General features: G+C 45.7%; 8 protein-coding genes and 1 non-coding gene across 9 annotated transcripts; 4 read left to right on the forward strand and 5 right to left on the reverse strand.

Moving 5' to 3' along the window:
- Nucleotides 1-96: 96 nt before the first annotated feature.
- On the forward strand, nucleotides 97-1371 carry TrAtP1_010196 (uncharacterized protein; the record flags this gene model as incomplete). Its single annotated transcript, XM_014089877.2, has 1 exon — nucleotides 97-1371. One exon carries the CDS (start codon nucleotides 97-99, stop codon nucleotides 1369-1371), a length of 1275 nt encoding a protein of 424 aa, XP_013945352.1.
- Nucleotides 1372-1458: 87 nt separating this feature from the next.
- On the reverse strand, nucleotides 1459-2256 carry TrAtP1_010197 (uncharacterized protein; the record flags this gene model as incomplete). The annotated part of the gene is made up of 1 exon (XM_014089876.2): nucleotides 1459-2256. One exon carries the CDS (start codon nucleotides 2254-2256, stop codon nucleotides 1459-1461), a length of 798 nt encoding a protein of 265 aa, XP_013945351.2.
- A 1245-nt stretch (nucleotides 2257-3501) lies between these two features.
- Nucleotides 3502-4351, reverse strand: TrAtP1_010198 (uncharacterized protein; the record flags this gene model as incomplete). Its single annotated transcript, XM_014089516.1, has 3 exons — nucleotides 3502-3675; nucleotides 3750-3929; nucleotides 3986-4351. 3 exons carry the CDS (start codon nucleotides 4349-4351, stop codon nucleotides 3502-3504), a joined length of 720 nt encoding a protein of 239 aa, XP_013944991.1.
- A 2012-nt stretch (nucleotides 4352-6363) lies between these two features.
- TrAtP1_010199 lies at nucleotides 6364-6444 on the forward strand. The gene has a single exon. It is a non-coding gene; the product is annotated as a tRNA-Trp (tRNA).
- Nucleotides 6445-7380: 936 nt separating this feature from the next.
- On the reverse strand, nucleotides 7381-8265 carry TrAtP1_010200 (uncharacterized protein). Its single transcript, XM_014089875.2, has one exon. It carries the CDS (start codon nucleotides 8201-8203, stop codon nucleotides 7553-7555), a length of 651 nt encoding a protein of 216 aa, XP_013945350.2. The 5' UTR covers nucleotides 8204-8265; the 3' UTR covers nucleotides 7381-7552.
- A 4142-nt stretch (nucleotides 8266-12407) lies between these two features.
- TrAtP1_010201 (uncharacterized protein) lies at nucleotides 12408-14199 on the reverse strand (the record flags this gene model as incomplete). Its single annotated transcript, XM_066114602.1, has 2 exons — nucleotides 12408-12500; nucleotides 12541-14199. The coding sequence occupies 2 exons, from the start codon at nucleotides 14197-14199 to the stop codon at nucleotides 12408-12410; spliced, it is 1752 nt and encodes a 583-aa protein (XP_065970698.1).
- A 352-nt stretch (nucleotides 14200-14551) lies between these two features.
- TrAtP1_010202 (uncharacterized protein) lies at nucleotides 14552-15885 on the reverse strand. Its single transcript, XM_014089873.2, has 3 exons — nucleotides 15581-15885; nucleotides 15503-15523; nucleotides 14552-15448 (listed from the first exon to the last, which is right to left on the reverse strand). The coding sequence occupies exons 1-3, from the start codon at nucleotides 15707-15709 to the stop codon at nucleotides 14765-14767; spliced, it is 834 nt and encodes a 277-aa protein (XP_013945348.1). The 5' UTR covers nucleotides 15710-15885; the 3' UTR covers nucleotides 14552-14764.
- A 439-nt stretch (nucleotides 15886-16324) lies between these two features.
- TrAtP1_010203 (uncharacterized protein) lies at nucleotides 16325-18261 on the forward strand. Its single transcript, XM_014089872.2, has 2 exons — nucleotides 16325-16891; nucleotides 16956-18261. Exons 1-2 carry the CDS (start codon nucleotides 16423-16425, stop codon nucleotides 17933-17935), a joined length of 1449 nt encoding a protein of 482 aa, XP_013945347.2. The 5' UTR covers nucleotides 16325-16422; the 3' UTR covers nucleotides 17936-18261.
- Nucleotides 18262-18339: 78 nt separating this feature from the next.
- TrAtP1_010204 (uncharacterized protein) lies at nucleotides 18340-20614 on the forward strand. The gene is made up of 8 exons (XM_014089607.2): nucleotides 18340-18842; nucleotides 18903-19049; nucleotides 19103-19219; nucleotides 19282-19653; nucleotides 19707-19833; nucleotides 19892-20014; nucleotides 20067-20255; nucleotides 20307-20614. Exons 1-8 carry the CDS (start codon nucleotides 18588-18590, stop codon nucleotides 20477-20479), a joined length of 1503 nt encoding a protein of 500 aa, XP_013945082.1. The 5' UTR covers nucleotides 18340-18587; the 3' UTR covers nucleotides 20480-20614.
- Nucleotides 20615-20694: the final 80 nt, after the last annotated feature.

Below are 20694 nucleotides of genomic sequence, written 5' to 3' on the forward strand. Positions count from 1 at the left end.
GTGTCGCTAATTGACCAAGCTTGCCAGCTTCAAGCCGTTGAACTGGATAAGTATTCATCGCAGAGACAGCAAGAGATAGACGCCTACAGACCCAAGATGTCGCAAACAACCGCCCTTGCGTCCGAGGGCAAGTTTGCGTATGGCAATGGCGTCTTCTTTGCGGAAGCATCTAACCGCAGTCAACACCGCCGTGCCAGCAAAGAGGAGCTGGTCGCACATTTTGCGTCTGGGAGCGACAAAGATCACACCGCGCATTGGTTCGAAGCGCAACTCATCCACCATGGGCTGCAGCCTTCCAAGGTGAAGTCTGTGGCGCGCATGCGGCTTTTTGATGCCGTTCGACAAGGGACTTTGTCCGTGCCTCTCCCCATCACAGACTTGGAGAAGAAGCTGAAGAAGGAGTGGACGAAGCGCGAGAGGGAGGAGAAGAAGAAAGCAACAAAGGGGCTTGAAGCTGTAGCTGCATCGCAGGCCGGGCCCTCGCGAAAGGCTACGACTGGGAAAAGGAAGGCGGATGTTATCGTCAACATAACAATTAACACCAATTCGCCGGGGAGTGTTGCTCCTACTACAGCCAAGAGAGCCAAAACATCTGAACCGTCGGAGAAGGGCCCTGCTCCAGCACGCCAATATGCAACAAAGCAAACCGCTCGCCGTGGCAGCAGTTCACGAGCAGCGAGCCGCCAAGAACCCGCATCACGCGCTGCACCAGCTCCTGCACCAGCTCCTGTCCCCCGAGTGAGGCAAACTGCGAGACGCAGTCGCCCATTCACTCCGCAGGGACGTATCCAGTCCTCGTATCAAGGCGGTGGATATAACGATTATGCTGACCCCTTCGACGAGCCCCCTCCACCATATGAAGATAGCTACGATGAAGACAGCCAGGAAGATAGACATCGCCCAGTCCAAAGAGCAAGTCTCGCAACCCTTGGTCTTCTGAATGGCCGCTACGATATCGATTCCCGTTCCGTCGACGAGGAGTGGCCCCAGTATGCATCAGGACTTAGTCTTGTGCTTACTCTAGCTGGCTCTAGCCTATGGGGAAGATTTGACCTAGGAATCATCGAAGGGGTGCTCTATTTTGAAGACCGGCCTCGTAAATCGTCGCTGGATGCAGTGCAATTTTCTTGGCGTGGTCGCGAGGCCGAAGGGCCCATTTCTTCCGATGACAGAAGGAACAAGGGCTGGATAAAATTCCTGGGTGGTGGTCGCATCGAAGGATGGATTGACCATTTGGATATCTACTTTGAAGGTGATCGAATGCCGGGGCAAGGAACTCGAAGCGAGGTTGAAGCGAGGAGCATGCAGTATGAGTGGAATGGATACACGGAAGACGAATATGAGCGAGAGAATGGAGGGCGCTGGGGATAATCTGATTTGTCACGCTATTCTACTACAGAGCCTGGTATCAATATTCTAATCCATGCGACTTTCGTTGCCACACGCCAACAACTTTTGTCAATTTGCTTCCATTTCCGAATTCCCAACTTCGTCCGTCGAAGTAGTCATTGCAGTCTGCTTGATCTTCTCCACGAGTAGCCTGGGAAGCTCCCTGATTTCGCTTGGTCGCCCTCCCAAAATCCTGGCACTCGATGTCAGGAATCGAAGTTCAAAAATATCCCATAGTTTCTGATCCGCCGTAGCCAACCGACCAGGCCGAGGATACCACGGATCATTGCCCCAGAAAGCGTTGCAGGCTTGTTCAATGCCGCTTTCGTCAAGCGTCAACTCCTTGCACATATCAAAGTCCATTATCCACATCGAATGCGGACCTAGTATGCCGATATTACGAGGGTGCGCATCCTGAGACGATTTCTGGTGGCATAGGCAGAAGATGTAAGGTGGACCTCGCGGCCGACCAAGCACAAACTCAACACCATTTCCATCTACCCCTGCCATCCAGTGCATGAAAGCAAGCGCATCTGCCATGGTAATTGCGTATTCACCGGGATTAAGACCTAGTTGTTCCATCTGATCCAAGTGCAGTGGGAAATCTCGAAGGCTGAACGCTCGCGGGCGCGTGCTCGGTTCTGTATCGGCCTCTGGATTGCGACATCGTCGGCGGCCCAGATATGGTCGAATAAGACAATGTTCGTTGCTCGAATTGTTCATGACGCTCTCTTCATCTATATCGGGGAGGAGCTTTTGTACGAGGAGTCTTCGAGTAGAAGCCGGAAGCGGTATGATCTTCTCGCTGACAATAGCATTGCATCTTGTATAACCCTCGGGTAATTTCGGTAAGATGCGATGCCACATTGAGATATCCTGCAAATCTAGAAAGTTTATAGTCCGAGGGATTTGGAAGAAAAAACAACATTGCGCAGATGTTCTGAGCACTTCTTGATGAATCTTGTATTCATGAGAAATGGACCGCCCCGCGCTACCATTTTCGAGTTTGATGGCTAGATGGTAGTGTCCGTGGCAATCGGAACAATGAGCCGCCCATACTGTCCCACAGCGGCCTTGGCCGATTCTTTCCAGCTGAGTGGAATCATGCTCAGCAAAGAGCTCGCGGTAGTTGACGAAAGGCATGGTGTGCAATATGCTGAGTGTAACTGTTGAAATGAACTTCGATTACGTGGGTAGTTCTGAATCGATACGGAGAGGCCGAAAATGATTGACGTGCAAACAATGTTCAATGTTGCTAGAGAAACTGGCTTTGGCTGCTACCTTGAGTTTAATGTTTGGACTAGATCAACAAACAATTTGTTGGCAAAGAGTTGTCGTGGCGACTGGCTACTGGGCGCACTACTCCTAGCTCAGTGGGAAAGATACACGTCTCTACCTTCTTTCTAGAAGAATTTTATGATTGCAGCCCACCCTTCATTCCTTGCATCGTTTTGCATCTTGTTGCTGTCGTATACAGGTAGAGCATTTGTTTCATTGTATGCTCGCATGTAGCCAGCGAATAAAAAGATGAGCGTGATTGTAAAGTGACCACATGTATGTGTACATATTCAGAGCTCATCTTGCAAATTGTGCTGCATGTTTCATCGTATTACTGCTGTATCATCGCAAAATTCTTGATATTAGATGCATATTGTCATAGCGCTCACAATACACTACCTGGTTTCAAGCACAATGGTGAATTGGAAGTGCAAAAGTTTACTGTGTCTACCGCTCCTACTATCTTGACTGCTTCTATTATATCTACTGTTTTTATATATATATATACTGCTTTTACTATATCTAATGCTTTTACCATATCCACTGCCAATTACTATATATATTCCGACATCAGCTGCTACAATAGCAATATTCCTCTCTATTAACCAAATCTTTATCCCGAACCCCTCTCATGATTCAACGTCACATGGCACTACTAGAAGGGATATACCTTAGTGACTGCAGAAGAATGTCTTATTGAACTATGAACTAGGTACCAAGGAATATTACTTTGTACACGGCAGCCATGTCCTTCTGCGATACGGAGCCCTCGACGACCAAATCCAACAACCCATTGCATGACTGGAGCTATAAGCGCCCAGTGGTCTACATAGCTTATGATGAGAGCTTGCTGTTGATAAAAGAGAGTGCTTGCTGGCCGTACTCTTGGCCGTAGCCTTGGTGAGTGGCAGGGTTGTTTCCGTTGCAGCAGTATGGGTCTGAGGCATCACAGTACGACTTGATCTTGGATGCGCTGGGGCAGCTAAAGCCAGCCGGGCGGGGATCGAACTAGAAAAGAATCATAGTGTCAAAAGGCAATCATCTATAGACATCGATCCACTTTGTAACTGGAGAATACTTACACCTTGAGTAGTGCAGGTTCCCACGTTATACGACAGTCCGTGAATGTTTCGTGGGTCGCCCATGAAGATTGCGGCCTTGATGGCAGAGACAGCTCCCGAAGACAAGGGAACAGCAGTGTTACCGTATCCCTCGGCAGGGTCGCCTCCACCGCAAAGTGCGTCGTCAAAGATTTGACCACCCTTTTATATGGCCTGTCAGTACTTGATGCAATCAACAGGATGAGAGAAGTACAGACCTGCGAGTATCCGACCAAGACTAGCTTGGTATTTGGGCAAGAGTTGTGGAAGTTGTTCACGGCTGTGACAACGGCGTTGATACCTTGAACAACAGAGTTGGCATAGCTGATGCCGCCGCAAGAAGCCTGACCGCCACAAGCCGGGTAGTTGATGGCTTCGGATGTGGTTCCAGGATGAGCCGAAATCACCAGGTTTACAACAGTAGCAGATGAGCCGTATCCTGGCCCTACTGTAGTCTCACGAGCACCAAAGACGTGAATTCCTGGGCATTGGCGCTTCTCAACTTTCTCAACATCTACTGGGCTACCAGTGGCAAGAAGCGCCTGGCCCAGCAAAAAGGTGAGGGTGTTTCTGATTGAAGGCATTTTTGTCTTTTTAAGAGCTGTTATAGAAGACAAGGGTATAAGGTCGATAAAGTGTAAGATGCTGTTATTGAAAAGACTAATGATCCTGGGGTAAATAGGAGATTATATAGTACATGTATCGCAGGTCCTAGTAGAGTCCCCAAAATTATCTGTATATAATCGTATTCAAATTATTCAAGATTTTCTCATCATTGCCAGCTCACTAAATGCCAAATGCCCAATTTGTTCTAGCTGTCGTTGTATTCCTTTTCTCCAGGCACTCATCTTCACTCCAGCATCTAGAATTAGGCTAAATCAACTCCCATCACAACTGCGTGTCCCGATTGGTACTGGGCTTTTGAAGTATTTTTACGTACTTGTTGTAATACGTGTACGAGTGATGATCATCGCTCAGTTTGCAATTATATTAAATATAGAAACATGCGTCAAGGATGGCTTGTGAATATTCCCTTTGGACCGAGGACCCGACAACCAGCTCTGCATTTGATCTGAAGCAGTCTTTGCCTTTTACCGTGGTCATGCACGCACATTCGTTAGGACTTGGCTACTAATTTTTCTGGTTCGTACGAAAACAGGTAACAATGCATATTAAGGAAGGCCGCCTAGTCCAGCATTTATCCAATTCATCTTTCTTGATAGTTCTTATAAATAATTGCATTGCCTCTAAGGATGATAATTGACGCCTGGAGTACCGGCTTGGAAAGCTTTAGTATTGTCGCATATCTAAGCACAGCGCTGAGGTAGGCAAACATCTGTTTACAATAATTTTGGAGCGACTTCGACTCCAATGCTTCAGCATCCAAAACCTTATTGTCTAATGGAGGCCACATCATGCAGGTGTTACTAAATAAGCCGAAGGCGGGTTGGCTGAAAGGTCTTCACCCCACACTGGAGGCGGACGCTTTTGCCCACAGAAGCAAAAAAGGGCCGCCACGATGCGACATCTCAGCATGCTTAGCACTGGATTCTCACTGCGCGATTGGTAGGCTAATCTACACCAACTTAGCCGGACGCACCCCAGATCTGCAGCGCAATTCTCGACCCTCCGATGGCCGACTTAAGGTTCGAATGAGCCGGCATTAGTGCGCTGCTGTAAGTGTCTCGAGTTGTCGTGGATGCTTCGGCACGAAGCGTGATGGTTAAAGTTAACCTGTTTTAGTCATGTCATTGAACCGGCATTTGAGAAGTTTAGGCAATATTCTCGCCGTACTATGGATGTTAGATGAACGGTCCCGTCCTACAAGCCTTTGACTAGCGAAGGTATGCACGCAGGCTTGGTAGCCCGTAAGTAGTGTCGGATACTGGGACAAGAAATATGCCTTTTTTTTTCTTGCTGTATGGAAAGACCCAAAATAGGACTTGAGGCCATGGCGGCGAAAAGGCTGACTTTAGAAACTCAATCATCATTTCGTTTTTTGAAGAGTAGAAAATACAGCTTCGAGCTACCACAGGTAGGTCCCAATGCGTTTCCATGAAACTTAGCAATAATGTTTTCTCGTACCTTTTCTACACAGTTAATATGGAAAGCCTAGTTGAGAAGAAGTCCAGGCCCTTGTGCTACAGTGAATTTTGATCGCCATTTGATTGCAGAAAGAACCCAATGTGCGTGAGGAGGTGACTTTTCTGCAATGAACTGGCACCTCAGTCTTGCTGTCTTGCACATGGATGAATATGTATATATGTTTACAGTGGCAGGGCGTATAATGTTAACAAAGTCTTGAACTCTCAGCCTGGTACTGAAAAGGAGGTCATCATAGGCAAAAGTGCATGTATTGGAGAGACCATTATTCGTATTGTATTATGATTCAATGGCAAATTTAGCGCGTGAATGCGACTAAAATGAATGTAATTAACTGCTCCATAGCAAGGAACATCGGGTTGATCTTCATCTTGATGCTCTAACACTCCAAACTCAACAATCGACGCAACAATCGACGCAACAATCGACGCAATAATCGACGGGTCTTGCGCTAAAGTTTATAGTGCTTTTGATTTTCTGAGATTCTTCAACAGGACCCATGGCGCAACGGTAGCGCGTCAGATTCCAGCTAGGAATCTCCTGAAGGTTATCCGTTCGAATCGGGTTGGGTTCAATACCCTTCAAATTCTTTTTTTGTTTGCCAGTTTCAGAGATCTGGCTAAGTAAATATTTTTGCCTGGACTCCATACTCATGGCTATGTTTCATCTGAAGTTATTGTACGGATTTTTTATTCGCCGGAGAGCTCTGTTTATGTTCAGCATGCTCAAAGTGTTGTAATAACATACTTACATGGACTTGGTTCCGCTCGGCAATTATACATTGTTCGCCAAGCTTGGAGGTTTGCTTCCGCTCGTGGAAGAGACAAAAGCAACAATTGTAATAAGCAGATGCATACACACTTAACACACAAATACTAAAGCCCCCCAAGACTTATTTCTGGTAAGAGACAAAGGGGCAGTAGAGGCAATAGAACGTGCGCAGCATTAAAGTTGTGTGCTTATGGCTGTGAGAAGAATCCCTTATTTCTATTCGTTTCCCGCTTGCCTCTATATCGCTCGACACCTTCTACGGGTCAAAATTTGGCTTACAAGCATTTTGCATCGTAATGCACAGGTTATTCGAGGTTAGTTATCGGGGTAATTGAACGACGATTGCTAGATCAGTGCGATGTTTAGAATGCAGGCTGCAATTCAGTGATGTCACGCACGTAAATTAGGTACTATTGTAACCTGAATACTACTGCATGTGCATTGCGTAGTAAGACTGAATTCAGCATGATACTAAGGACATTAAGTCCGACAATGAAGCCGTAGCGCTTTAGCATACGTGTACCAAGCATCCCGGCAGAACACTCAAAGGCATATAGCCCTTGAAATGAACTAGAATATAGCTACATAAGAGATTATTAGCGTAGAGAAGTCGGATTTGTCAACACTGCAGAAGAACAGCAATCATATAGCCAAGTCACTCAGAGGGCACAAGATACACTTCGCAGCTGGATTTAGTTGCCTTGTTTAGCAGTAAAGATACAATTAGACTGTTGGTTGGTATAAATAATAAATGCAAACTTGATCACACTTCAATTGATAACACTATTGTAACTATAATGATGCCAGACTTTATCCCTGCTATGACGAATCCTAGAGTGCGGATAAGCCAACTTGCACTGAAATTCATAGTCCCATAGCCGTCATACCTCTTCTTCTATGATATTAATGACCTACAGAGCATCTACCCACGCAAGTGCAGTAGTAGTCTCTAGTCTCTGCCTATAATCAGGATCGATGTGGATGTTCCGCACGACTCCCTTTCCATCCACCAAAATAGTTGTCGGAATGGGCAGAGCCATTGAATCATTGCCATGCCTTTCTTTCAAATCAACTTTGAAGGCTTCAAATACACTATCAAGAGACTTGGGCTGATCCCACACGATTCCAAGCTGCCTAGCGAACTTGTTGCCAACGTCCGACAAAACCTCAAACTTGAGCTCGTTCTTCTCTGTAGTAGATAGAGAAGTGTTGGGCAGCTCGGGAGAGATGGCCACCATGGTCACGCCTTTGGCATGAAATTCGTCCAGGTGTAGTTGCAAAGAGCGCAGAGCCAAGTTGCAATAAGGGCACCAGTCTCCACGGTAGAAAGTGATTAGAACCGGGCCTTTGGCGAGAAGGCTGTCGCTAGTCACTTCGTTGCCGAGAGCATTAGGCAGCTTAAAAGCTGGGAGAGAAGCTCCGACTTGAATCGTCGAATTGATATCAAAAGTAGTCTTTGAACCGGCAATTGATTCATCGATAGATGAAACTAAGGGAGCGGGAACGTTTTTGCTAATGCCCTCAGCAGTGGCAGACAACTGGGAAGCCAAGGTAGTCGACATTCTTGGATGTTTTAGAGATGATATAAAGATCAAGACTGAAAAGATTCTTTGCAAAATTTGTTGTGATGGTGTTAATTTAAATCTTATCTTGGCTGTCATTTGCACCATTTATACATTTTTCAAGTATTATTAAACAGCTGTAGATATATTTACAATTTGTCAGACAGTGCTTGGTAAGCTATTGTTAATGCTCTTCTAAGTTGATGATTTTTAATTCTTGCTGCATAACAGTGAGAAATGTGTTAACATCCTCGTAGTCTGGAGTTTGCCTCTCGTCAATCATATGCGACGGAACACATTGGCTTCCGCCGGTATTCTAGATTCGAGACTAGGCTATTTTATGGGAGATAGCGCAGGACAAGTTTTTGTGATGAGATAGTCTTGTCCGTTAAAAGCTAGGCCCTGTGTTTACCACCCATTAAAAGCCGCAAAAACTTGCACCGACCCAAAGAGTTCTGTAACGCGGAAAGGGTTATGCTTACCCAGGTGGGGCAAACATATGTGTGTCCAGTAGGCATGTTTTAGTAGGTATATGAACATGGGTAGATTACCGTAAAATTGTCCAAATAAGGTGCTTGTAATAAATAAGATTAATAATACATTAATATTCAATAGTGTTACTGAGCTGCTAAGGCTTCAGGGAAAGAGAATAGTTATTCTGTAGCGATAACAGTAGCCTTATAATTCCACTTATGAGGGAGATAAATCTCAGAGGTATGTAAACAAAGATTACATTAGTAGCAAATTTACATTATCCATTTAAAACGCTTGCGTTTCTTGTTTTTGATGGATTATCCTTCATTCCCTAACAAGAATCCTATGCCAGAACTCTTATAAGATGTCTAACGTGTGCGCTGTTATATCAATCATCTCTTATGATTGTCTGACCCCCGTAGCTAGGGTAAAGTGAATCTAATCGGTTGTCTTTGGACACATAAGAATTTGAGAAAGAAGCTAAAAACTAGATTGATATATTTAAAGATCATTTTACTATTCATTTGAGTATCAATTAAAACGATTCAAATTCATCCCTTGAGGTGATTTTGTGCCTCTTCTAGCATATCTATGGTTTTTTGAGTATACCAGCGGCGACCAGGCGCTACTTTTGTCAATTGATTTTGAGCAATCTCCAGTGCGGTGAGACCATTGTTGTTCTTCGATTGCAAGTTCGCTTTATTAGAAATCAGCAACTCAACCGAATTTAGATCTCCACGAGCTGCTTTATGTAATGGCGTTTCCCCTTCCTGATCTTTTGCATCAATATCCGCGCCATTTTCAAGTAACAAGTTTACTAAAAAATAGCTCTTCGCGGAACAAGCCTGATGTAGCGGTGTTTTGCCGCGATTGTCTTTTATGTTAACATCGGCGCCGAATTCAAGAAGTAGCCTGGCTGCTGTTTCAATTCCCCGCGTGACTGCAATATACAGCGGCGCTTCACCATAATTGTTTTTTATGTTAACACTGGCACCGGCTTTAAGAAGTAGCCTGGTTATTATTTCAATTCTCCGCGTTACTGTAGTATGCAGCGGCGTTTCACCCCACATGTTTTTTGTGTTAACATTAGCACCGGCGTCGAGAAGTAGCCTGGTTGCTTCTTCATGTTGCTGCTTTGCTGCGATATGCAGCGGCGTTTTGCCGCAGTTGTCTTTTATGTTAGCACCGGCACCGGCGTCAAGAAGTAGCCTAGTTGCTCCTTTATGTTGCTGCTGTGCTGTGAAATGCAGCGATGCTTCCCCTCCTGATGTTTGTGCGTTGGCATCTGCGCCGTTTCGTATCAAAAGTTCAACAGCTGCTATCCACCAATCGTACCCGTCATGCAACTCATTGGGAGCGTTCATTGCACAAAGCAGTGGCGTCCAGCCACGATCATCTCGTTCGTTGATGCTCGCTGCGTCCTTGCGTAGCAACTCAGCCACAGCAGTGTAACGACTTTCCGTCCAAGCATACTTGCCGTCAACCCGTGTCGCCATATGTAGTGGCAATGCACCCTGCCGCTTTTTTTGGACATCCGCGCCTGCGTTAAGAAGGAATTTAACCATGTCTCCATCTCCCCTCTCGGCTGGTATGTGCAGCAGTGACTCGCTGTTTTTTTCCACCAAGTGAGTATCCGCGCCAGTCCTCCAAAGTAGTTCAATAATATCTTTGTCTTCTGTTTCAACCGCGAGATATAGTGCCGATTTGCCCTCTCTGCCCTTCACATTCGCATCCGCGCCAGCTTCAAGAAGCATTTTAATAAAAGTAGACTCATATTTTTCCTGAACCGCTATGAATAGCAGTGATCCATCATTCTTGTTTTTTACTTCAATCTTTGCGCCAGCATGAAGAAGCATTTTTATAATATCCTTAGATCCATTGCAAGCTGCTATAAATAACAGCGATTCGTCATCTGTGTTTTTTGTTTGAACATCCGCGCCAGCCTTAAGAAGCATTTTAATAATAGACTCATTTTTTTTCTGAACTGCTATAAATAGCGGCGACTCATTGTTCTTATTTTTTGCTTCAATATCCGCGCCAGCTTTAAGTAGTAGTTCAATAATAGCTGTATATCCCTCAGCAACTGCGCAATGTAGCGGTGATTCATTGTTCTTGTTTTTTGCTTCAATATCCGCGCCAGCCTTAAGAAGCATTTTAATAATAGACTCCTTTTTCTTCTGAAACGCTATAAATAGCGGCGATTCATTGTTCTTGTTTTTTGCTTCGATATCCGCGCCAGCTTCAAGAAGTACTTCAATAACAGCTGTATGTCCCTCGGCAACCGCGCAATGTAGCGGCGATCTTTGTTCCCCATCTTTTGCCAAAATATCGGCACCAGCCTCTATAAGTATCTTAATAGTAGACTCATGTCCCGAGAGGGCTGCTCTATGCTGCGGCAATCCGTCGCGTGCATTCTTTGCTTTAATATGGGCATGATGCTCAAGTAGAAGGTTGACGACATCATCATTTCCTTTTCCTGCTGCCACAACGAGTGCTGTATCTCCCTGTTCATTTGGCAGATTAACATCAACGTCGGCCCAATTGAGCCAAAAAGATGTAACTATGGCATCGCCATATCCTGCTAAATGAGAAAGGATATTCTTTTGTCGCGAAAATTGGAAATCTTTCGAACCCCACTTTCGTTTATTTGCATCCTGGAGGTATTGTTTATATAGTTGGTGGAGGATGGATGCTTTCGGGTGATCATCTGATAATGCTGTACGAGCATGAACTTCTAAGAATGCTTCGACCGCATCATAGCTATTTGCAACTAATGCTGCAAGCATTGGTAGCCCATAGCGACTATTTTCTGTTTCAAAACAAGATAACCTTGATGGATGGTATCGAATCAAATTTCCTGCATTGTGTATCGCCAGTACGTATAACTGGGTAACAGTTCGATCGAGTTGGCGTATTTGGTATCTTTCAAACGCATTGTTTAGTGTAATCCAGTTATCAAAATCGAAAGCTTGGAAGAAGATAGCTTGCTCGTCGTGACCCATCTCCGCTGCATTTGCGTGATATAAAACGTTTCGCACAGCATAACCAAGGAATGGGAATTTGTCTCGAAGCAGCTGGCGAAGATCCTTTGCACCGCTGGATGATGCGCTAGAAAGTAATTCAGGAATTTCCTCACTTTCATGTTTTCCATTGAGACATTGAAGACAGCATTGTTTCAATCGTTCATGACTTTGTCTTTTAAAGCCATCTCCAAAATCGGTGCAAATTTCCTTCAATCCTTTCTCTTTGAGTAAAAAGTCTTTAACAGACTCATGGATGAATTGAACAGTTGGATTTTTCGATTTGGTTATCTCTGCAAGTCCTTTTGAACAACTGAGAATGAACTTCTTTATGTCTTCAATGGATATTTCGTCAACATTCCAGCTATCAACGCTTTCAGGTCCAGGGCTGGAGAGGACAGCAAAATAGAGTTCTTCGGGCTTTAATGGCTGTCGTGAAAATAATAACCACTGAATGCACAAAAGAAGCTCATTTCTGCGATAACTGTCTCGAGTCAGAATATCACGAAAGAGCTGGTGTAGATCCTCAGGAATGTCGTCAAGTCGTTGCCGCAGCCTATGTATATGGCCGCCATCATATTCCTTGTTCAGAATCTCTACAACTAGGACGATCCACATAAAGATGCCTGCCGACTTTTTCTGTACGGTGGCGCGAATATCTTCAGCAAGTTTGCTTTTCCCAATGTTCAGTTCGCTGTGTATGTAGTTGCTTATGTCTTGATTGTGCCCTTCTTGCCCTTCGAGGATGAGATGTAGCGCGTTTTTCTTGGATATGTGAGGATAGTGCCTGCTTGAGAAGCAGACTAGAAATTTAATGTCGTCGGATGTAGTGAATTCACCAACATTCTGGAAAAAGGACACCATATCCCGAATTTCATCCTCGTTGCACTCATCCAGCGCATCAATGAAGCATACCACTGCATCGTCCCTGATATTGTGTATAGCTTCTTCAAATAGAGATTTCAATTGTTGGATGTTCCAATTGTAATCTTCTCTGACTCCTGTCAATGGGAATGAGGATAAAATACTCTGAAGTTCCGGAAGTCGTTCAAAGAGTTGTAATAGCAGTGACCGATACATGCCAGTTGTGCATTTCTCCAGATCTCCGCCTCGTGCGTTAAAATAGAACGCTATGATTTTTTTATCCTTCATCTTCTTCTGAGCATCTGTAAGGGCGAATTTCATCAATGTCGATTTACCAGTTCCTGCTTTTCCTTTGATCCAGAGAAAACCGTGATGTGACTCTAGTTTACTGGGATCCTGCCAGTCCAGATATGCTTGATGCTTGATCAACCATTTACATGTTTTTGCATGAGCATTCTTTATTGTCAAATGGCGGGCTCCAATTTGCTCAAAATACAGAGACTTTAGCATCATTTCTAGCTTATCAGCAGGAAATGGCTGATGTTCTCCTGCTCTCTGATCACTCTCCAACTGGCTCGGTATGACGTGGGAAGACTCTGCACGGATTGGACGAAGTCGATTGAGAAGATCTTTCGCGTATGCGGCCGCTGCCATTGCTGCATACCCTTGCCAATCCTTGTTTTTGTGCGAATCTGAGTAGTCGCATATGCCGCGGATAACCAAGCATGAAAAATCGTTCATAAGTCCAGCAGCTTCCATTTCGAAGCACAAGACTTCATTGTGTAGCGCCAGTTTATCTCGAGTGGTAGCGTCCTTCATGACTTGATTTGCGGAAGCAACTAGGCCATAATGTATTGTAATATTTTTGTCTGAAGGCCTCTTGGTCCGCGGCACAACGCTCGGTGCAGCATCGCCACATGCTCTTGAACAGCTCTCGTCGTCATGTAGAGGATGTATAACATGGCTTTTGTAAAGCCTATCCGAGCTCTGACTCGGACGTTGATATGTCTCTCGTAGTCGGGGCAGCCTTTGAAAGGCGCTCTCTATCTCTTCTTCAAGCAAATGGCCCTGACTCTCGTAATTTGTGCGGAGACCATTAACCGCCGCCAGCAGATTCTGTGGAGGCTGGTTCAAGACCCTCGTCATTTGGAACTCCTGATCTTGCATCGTTTTGCCAAAGTCATACTGTAACACACCACTTTTCCCGTTATGAGGAATGCTGACCACAATGTCGCCCAAGCGAATGTCGTGTTTTGAGGTTGGTGCGCCGCCACCGATGCCAACCATGAGCCGAATTCTGATGCTGGGAAAGCTGCGCATCATGTCTTTTGCAACCGCCGCCGCCGTATCAGTGCCATATGCTGGTAGGACTGTGATAGCGACATAGTGTCCACCAATTCGACCCAACGTATAGTCATTATTGTCGTCGTCGGGCAGATTGTATTCTCGTGCGTCAAATTTCTCGTCGAGGAACGCGGTCGCGGCGGTTAGCTCGGTACTGATGGCACAAATCCAACCGACAGTGTACTCGTTGGTTGATGCTGATCTCGTGCTATTATTCATGTGATAGCCTTCGATCTTGCATCTTTTCTGGTGGATTGGGGTCTCGTTGCTGTTGGAAGAGGCCCTCTTCGACATCTTGTTGTAACTAATTGTGCATGTAATCGGCAGCTTCACGCTTCATGCGTTGTTGTATAGCGTTAGAGCTTTCAAGTAGTGACGAATGCATATATGAGACACAAGGCGCGTATCAAAAAGACCAAGAGGAGAAGCTTAGGATACAAATGATGTTACTAGACAAAGAGAGTGGCGCGTATGGCAGAAGGCAATGAGGTGGCAGGGCAGATGTCAGCCTAACGGGCACATTTCCATGCTGCAGCTCAGCCATTATTTTATACCAATAGCATGACTTCTCTTGTTTAAGCATCAAGTACTCTCGAGGATCTTAAAATTACTTGTGACTTTAAAGATTATCGCTAGTAGGCTTAATCTTCGATAATATCGGAAGACTAGTGGATGAAGATTACCTTAATGAATAAATAGGCAGTATTCTCTTGATGTTGTCGATCTCAATCAGCAAATTACTGTAACTTGCAGAGCGGGCATGAAACTTATCATTGACAGCACTATGTATGTACACCCAATACCGAGAAAACCGGCATTATCTGTAACATGCACCACAGCCACGCTCGCTACAGCAGCGTTACAACCGCCTGATTGTATACCTCAGTCCCTTGACACTCATCAGACGCTGAACCTCGCTCGACTTCTCTTCCGGTACGGACTTGAACTTGAACTCGGGGCATAAATCCACTTCAGCCGTCCATGCAGTTCCATTTTTTTCGCCAATACGTTCCCACAACTCTTTCCAGCTCTGAGGATTATGCTGAAAATGCTTCCTCCCGCTTGTATCACCAGCCCGCGAGAATTTCCCCGCAGTCTCGCTGCCTGATTGCCTCCCAATGATTAGAGAACCAGGCTGTGCAGCCAGTAACTGAGCGACTCTCATTGCCGCTTTCTCCTGCTCTTCAAGACTAAAAAGATGGAAAAAATCCCCAACGTAGATGATGTTCATCTTTCCAGCCAGCTCTACAAGTGGAGAAGAATCGTCAAAGACGTCAGCCGCTATAAATGTAGTTTGCAGCCGATCTTTGTCTTTAAATAGTTCGTAGCCGATGGACAGAAAGTCGCCCCAAAGGTCGGAGCCGTATGTATTGACAGAAGGCGCGCCGTCGTGGACAAGTTGACGAATCTCTTGACCAAAGCAGCAGCCTAAATCCATGAATTTTTCGCCATTTTTTACTCGATCCAAGACTTCTAGATACACATCCGTAGTCTTCATGATTAGGTCCAAGAAGCGGTACCGTCTGATGCATGGATAAGGTCGCTAAAACAGGTTAGTATTTGTGATATGGGGCATGGGGCAATGAGGCTGTTTTACCACTTGTAGAGCCTTTGTTTGCTGTTAAACGTTAGCTAAATGAGTATTAATAGAGGATAATATATACTTTAAACTTACAATTAACTCAACATGATTCTTGACATCTTCGTTGGGAATTCCGCTGTACTCGTGCAGCAGTTTCCGCCCGGAGTCGAGATCGTACATCTCGAATGGATCTTCTTCATTTTGAGCTGTTTTGCTGGACATAATTGCGCTTCTACTGATTGCAAGTTTTACATTGTAAGTCCAAAATGGAAGTAGGCCTCGGAGGTTTAAATGCTGATATCAGAACCTGCGTTTTCGATATTTCGCTCTGAGTCAAAAGTTCAGCCCGTAGGCAACAATGTAGCCTTGCACCTATGTACCTAGTAGTTAGGCTAAAAAGGGAAAGAGGCGCGGGGAGGTTTGCAATGGCTGCAAAAGATCATCCATTGCCTATTAGTTTCGCTTTTGGATAAGAATATTCGTGCTTTTCATAAACAAACTATGAAACTTGGCAATGCTAGTCAATTTATTAAAAGATTATACTATTGCCCCCGAAGCTTACAGCTATTACGTAGAGCAAATCCCGATTTATTGCCACCAATATACAGGGCTATCTTGCACTTCTCAGCACTGCTCAACTAAGTAATTTTCTACGATCGGCAAATACATAATTAGTTGATTCTCTGGCGGCTATGAGACATATGGGGTTGACATTACGCTATATACAAGGTCCCTGCTAGGATTATTGCATAAGCTATATAACCCATATTGTAAGAGCGCGGTGTTGCTTTACGATGATAGTCTCTCGCAACCTAACCCCACTCGCAAATATTTATTTTCAGCCTCAACTTGTCATCTCCGATTGAGACTCTTTGTTTCCCTAGAATACCTGTATGCCTCGGCCGCGGTAGAGTTGCTCTACCAACAAAGGAAAAATGGATTCTCTCATCTTTCGTGCCTTGATGGGCCTCAGTTTCCCTCAAGACTCCCGGGAAGAGGTACAATCCGAATCCTCAGTTATCAAGATCCAGATTGACCCTGTGGGATCATCAGAGGATATGATTTGCGTCGAAAGCCTGGAACAGTCCCAACGCGGCATTGACCGTATCGTTGGGCGTTTCGTCCCAAAGAATAAGTTCAAATCACCACCCGAAATAGTGGAAAACTCCGCCACCGGATTCCGAGCAGCCACCCGTCAGTGGAGGGACGCCAATCCAAGACCTTGGTGCATACTAGAAGGATATCATATTTTCGACTCTGGTCTTTCCAAGTCAACCATTGTATCGAAAGCCTTTCGATATATGAAGAAGGAATTGGCCGAAATTTCTGGGCAGTCAGATTTGCTCTGGAGGCGGACTGTTAGAAGGCTGCAACTGGAGAGCGACCACGACGGAGTACTAAGAGGTATGCGATAGCCATCTTTCTCGTGCGCCCGACCTGTTTCTATAAGGTGGCTGATCGATTTCAGCATTAATTGTATGCGAGACGTATTCCGCGAAATCAGTTGCCACCAAGATCAGAAATAACTCGCTCCTTTTAGCACCCACAAAGCGATTCTTGACAGAATTTAGACAACTTGGTGAAATATACCGCCCGCGTAGGACGAGCCGCAATCTTGAGCAAATCTTTCAACTCCAACTCCACCATGCCAACCTGAACCTATTTTCAGACTTCTTACAGAGCTTCGCAACAGACTATGCCGCTCCTCGCATGTTTATGTTTGACTCTCGGGAAGTCGAACTGCGGCGCTGGAATCTCAAGGCCATCATGACGGACTCCCATCTCTATAGGCAATTCTCAAGCCTTGGCGCCGAACTGACGACTACCACCGAGTCGCTACTTGACATTGTCTTAGCCCTAGAGGACAGCGCAAGGCAGGATGTTACAGAGCTGACAGTTTTGGGTGCTGAGATCCGGGGCTGTAGCAAGGACATCATGACGCGTCTCAGCAGATTGTCAGACGATCTGGACCACAACCTTCAGCTACTTAGACTGTCCAAGGATATGAACCAGTCGGGCAACGTCCAAATGTTAACGCTGTTAGCCACAATTTTCCTGCCTCTGTCCCTATCAGCCGGCGTCCTCAGCATGCAGTCGCGCTTTAAAGACTTGGGCGACCTGCTGTACGATTTCTTCGGCGTTGTGGTTCTCCTTGGGGCGGGGGGTTGCACTTTTGGTAACGGTTATGCTTTTATTTTCCTCGATGAAAGAACTGGAGAGCAGACTCTTCAAGTACCATTGGTACAAGGCCATACTACGTCCTGTAATCTTGCTAACGATATCTGGCATCACGTTCACACTGGGCGCCCTCGTGCTGGCATCTTTTCTGGTGGGCATGTTCAAGGACGTGGTACTTGGAGCAAAGATTCTGGGCTACGGAATCGCCGCGGCGATTGGCGCATTGGTGGTGATTCCATATGGAACTCTTTTGGTGTTCTGGTTTCCTAATTTATGGGAGTTCGGAGGGTCGAAGAAGAAGAAGCAAAGCGATGTCGAGAGTGAGCCGAAAGGAAAAGAAGCTGCTGCAGATGGCTCTCAGGAAGCAGGCGTTACAATACAAGCTGATCTCAATGGCGTAGATGACAGCTCTACGCCGCCAGCTGCGCGTGCTGGAGATGAGTCTCCAGAAAAGAGCATCCCCAATGTGACAGAGGTAGGGCCATAAATTTAATATGTTATATATGAATTGATCCTCGATGGCGATATTAAATAGCTTTTATCATCATGACATTCAAGCTAGAGTCACTGATAACAATACTTGTATTCTCAGTTAATTTTATAGCGTCAATGGGCGCAATCAAACCCCGCATCCTAGATAATCCTGCGATTAAATTCTGCCTAGAAATTGCGCAGGAACTTTTGTCTCGTAGATAGACGTGAAAGGCGTGAAATTGGATACTCTCTTTTCAGGCAGCCGAATTCCATCTAAGGCAACATAAAATAGATACGCGCGTACTGTTATCTGCGTGTGCTTAACTAGGCATACAAATAGCGAGACGCCTACATATATTGGTTCCCAATCCCCTCTGAGCTTCATAACAGAGACATCATTTTATTTACCATTGACGTTTCTTATCATCCTTGGAAAAAGGCTGGCAAAATGTCTGGCTCACCATTCAACGTCTTGACTACAAACGCCGTCGATCTGCAGCGCCTCCTAGCAGAAAATAAACTCACCAGCGTGGAAATTGTCCAGCACTACTTTGAACAGATTGATCGCCATGAGCCATTTCTCAACGCTCTCATTTCCGCTGCGCCCCGAGATAAGGTGTTGAGCGCCGCTGCAGCACTGGATGAAGAGCGTAAGAATGGCAAAACCCGTAGCGCTTTTCACGGCATTCCTATTGTCCTCAAGGTTGGCATAATCATAAATGAGCATCCTGTATGATGTTGGCAAAGGCTAATTTGGCTGCAGGATAGTTTCATAACTGCTGATGACCTTGGCATGAGCACTACTTTGGGATCATGGGCCTTTGTCGGAGCCAAAGGAGCGAAGAACTCTGCAATCGCGCAGCTGCTCATAGACGCTGGTCTGATTATCTTGGGAAAGGGCAACATGACTGTGAGATACTATTTAAGCAATTCTTTTACCTGGCTAACACGACACCATGGCAGGAATTCGCCGGCATGAAAATGACAACCATCATGTCGGGTTGGTCGAGCCACGGTGGCCAAACGCTGTCACCCTACGTCGGCGAGATTGAAGAAAACGAGAAATTAATAGGGCACTCTGTCAGTATATCTGCTAATGCGGTTCTCTAATCTGTCTAATAGATGATGCTCATACAAACTAGGCTCCAGGAGGATCTTCCACCGGTTCTGCCGTCGCTGTAGCCGCAGGCTTCAGCCCACTCGCAATGGGAACGGAAACAATTGGATCCATCGTCACTCCATCGACTCGCAACGGCCTATACGCTCTCAAACTGACACATGGCACTCTGGATACAACCGGTGTCTACGCCTTATCAGAGTTTTTCGATTGCGTGGGGCCAATGGCAAAAAGCGCCGCAGACGTACGCCTGATGGCTGAGATCTTGTTAAAGCGCACCTTTGATACTGCCAAGTTTGGGACTTGGGAAGGGTTGTCTGTTGGATTCCTCGATCCTCGCGCGTGGACAATAGGTGAGGAAATGTGTCCCCAGCACGAAGGAACGGCAGAGCAAATGGTAAGCCGAGGCCATCTCGAATCTACGGCGTGTAGTACTAACTACTGTCCCAGGTAGAAGAATACGAAGCAGTCGTTGAACTTCTCAAAAAGAGCGGATGTGCCTTGAAGTATCCTGCCGAGATTGCAGGCGTCGAAGGCTTGACCGTAGATGGAGAGCCCGCCATTATGCCAATCGCATGTAAGTACGGGGCCACCGCATAATGTACATAGTGGCGTCAACTGATTCGATGGCGTAGTTTGGGAATTTAAAAACGCATGCATGCCCCGATTTATCGACTCGTTTGACGAATGTCCCGTCAAGAGCGTCGAAGACATTGTTACATTTAATCGAGAGAATAGCGAGAAAGCTTTGCCCCCCCGTGAGTTCTGCTGGCCTCGGCTTTTTCTAGTCACTAATCATGACAACCATAGCATATACGGAGCAAAACGATCTTGAAAAATCTCTCACTTTCAACGATAAGCCGGAGAAGATTGAGTCCTTGAAGAGCAGATTCCGCCCTGTTGGACAGCAAATCATCAACGACGCTTTCGATACGCAAGGACTAAACATTATTGTGGCGCCTGGAGATAGTTCACTCTGTATACACGCCGCTGCAGCAGGTAAATAGAGCCCCTGTATGTCATCATTGATGTTATTAACCTCCATGATAGGCTATCCCATCGCCACCGCGCCAGTCGGACAGCTGCGATACAACGGACGGCCATTCGGCTTGAGTTTTCTAGCTAGGGCAAACGATGAGGTATCATTATTGCGTTTCATGGCGGCATACGAGGCAGTGGCTGCAGTTCGCCCTGTGCCGAATAATCTGGGTCCTCTGCCATAAAAAATAATCGTGGCCCAAAGAGGAGAGCATTATCATTTGGACTTGGCCATAATTCATCCACTCCCCTCCATATTAGCACATGCAAAATGAAACATGATATATATCGTTAATATACTTTAACTTTTAACCTCTTCATCCACTTGACCGTTCGCGTATTGAGCAATGTTCAATAGTACGCCACCGCGAAGTCTCAACTTGTACCATGTCGACTATGC

Source organism: Trichoderma atroviride, chromosome 5 (assembly GCF_020647795.1).
Source record: "Trichoderma atroviride chromosome 5, complete sequence".
In the NCBI taxonomy this organism is placed as follows: Eukaryota; Fungi; Ascomycota; class Sordariomycetes; order Hypocreales; family Hypocreaceae; genus Trichoderma; species Trichoderma atroviride.

Coding starts and splice junctions, on each gene's coding strand:
- TrAtP1_010200 (XM_014089875.2), bottom strand. CDS start 8,203: ATGTCGACTACCTTGGCTTCCCAGTTGTCTGCCACTGCTGAGGGCATT.
- TrAtP1_010202 (XM_014089873.2), bottom strand. CDS start 15,709: ATGTCCAGCAAAACAGCTCAAAATGAAGAAGATCCATTCGAGATGTAC. Junction 15,524..15,580: donor AGAATCATGTTGAGTTAATT/GTAAGTTTAAAG, acceptor AACGTTTAACAG/CAAACAAAGGCTCTACAAGT. Junction 15,449..15,502: donor AAACAAAGGCTCTACAAGTG/GTAAAACAGCCT, acceptor AACCTGTTTTAG/CGACCTTATCCATGCATCAG.
- TrAtP1_010203 (XM_014089872.2), top strand. CDS start 16,423: ATGGATTCTCTCATCTTTCGTGCCTTGATGGGCCTCAGTTTCCCTCAA. Junction 16,892..16,955: donor CCACGACGGAGTACTAAGAG/GTATGCGATAGC, acceptor GATCGATTTCAG/CATTAATTGTATGCGAGACG.
- TrAtP1_010204 (XM_014089607.2), top strand. CDS start 18,588: ATGTCTGGCTCACCATTCAACGTCTTGACTACAAACGCCGTCGATCTG. Junction 19,050..19,102: donor TGGGAAAGGGCAACATGACT/GTGAGATACTAT, acceptor ACACCATGGCAG/GAATTCGCCGGCATGAAAAT. Junction 20,256..20,306: donor TATACACGCCGCTGCAGCAG/GTAAATAGAGCC, acceptor CCTCCATGATAG/GCTATCCCATCGCCACCGCG.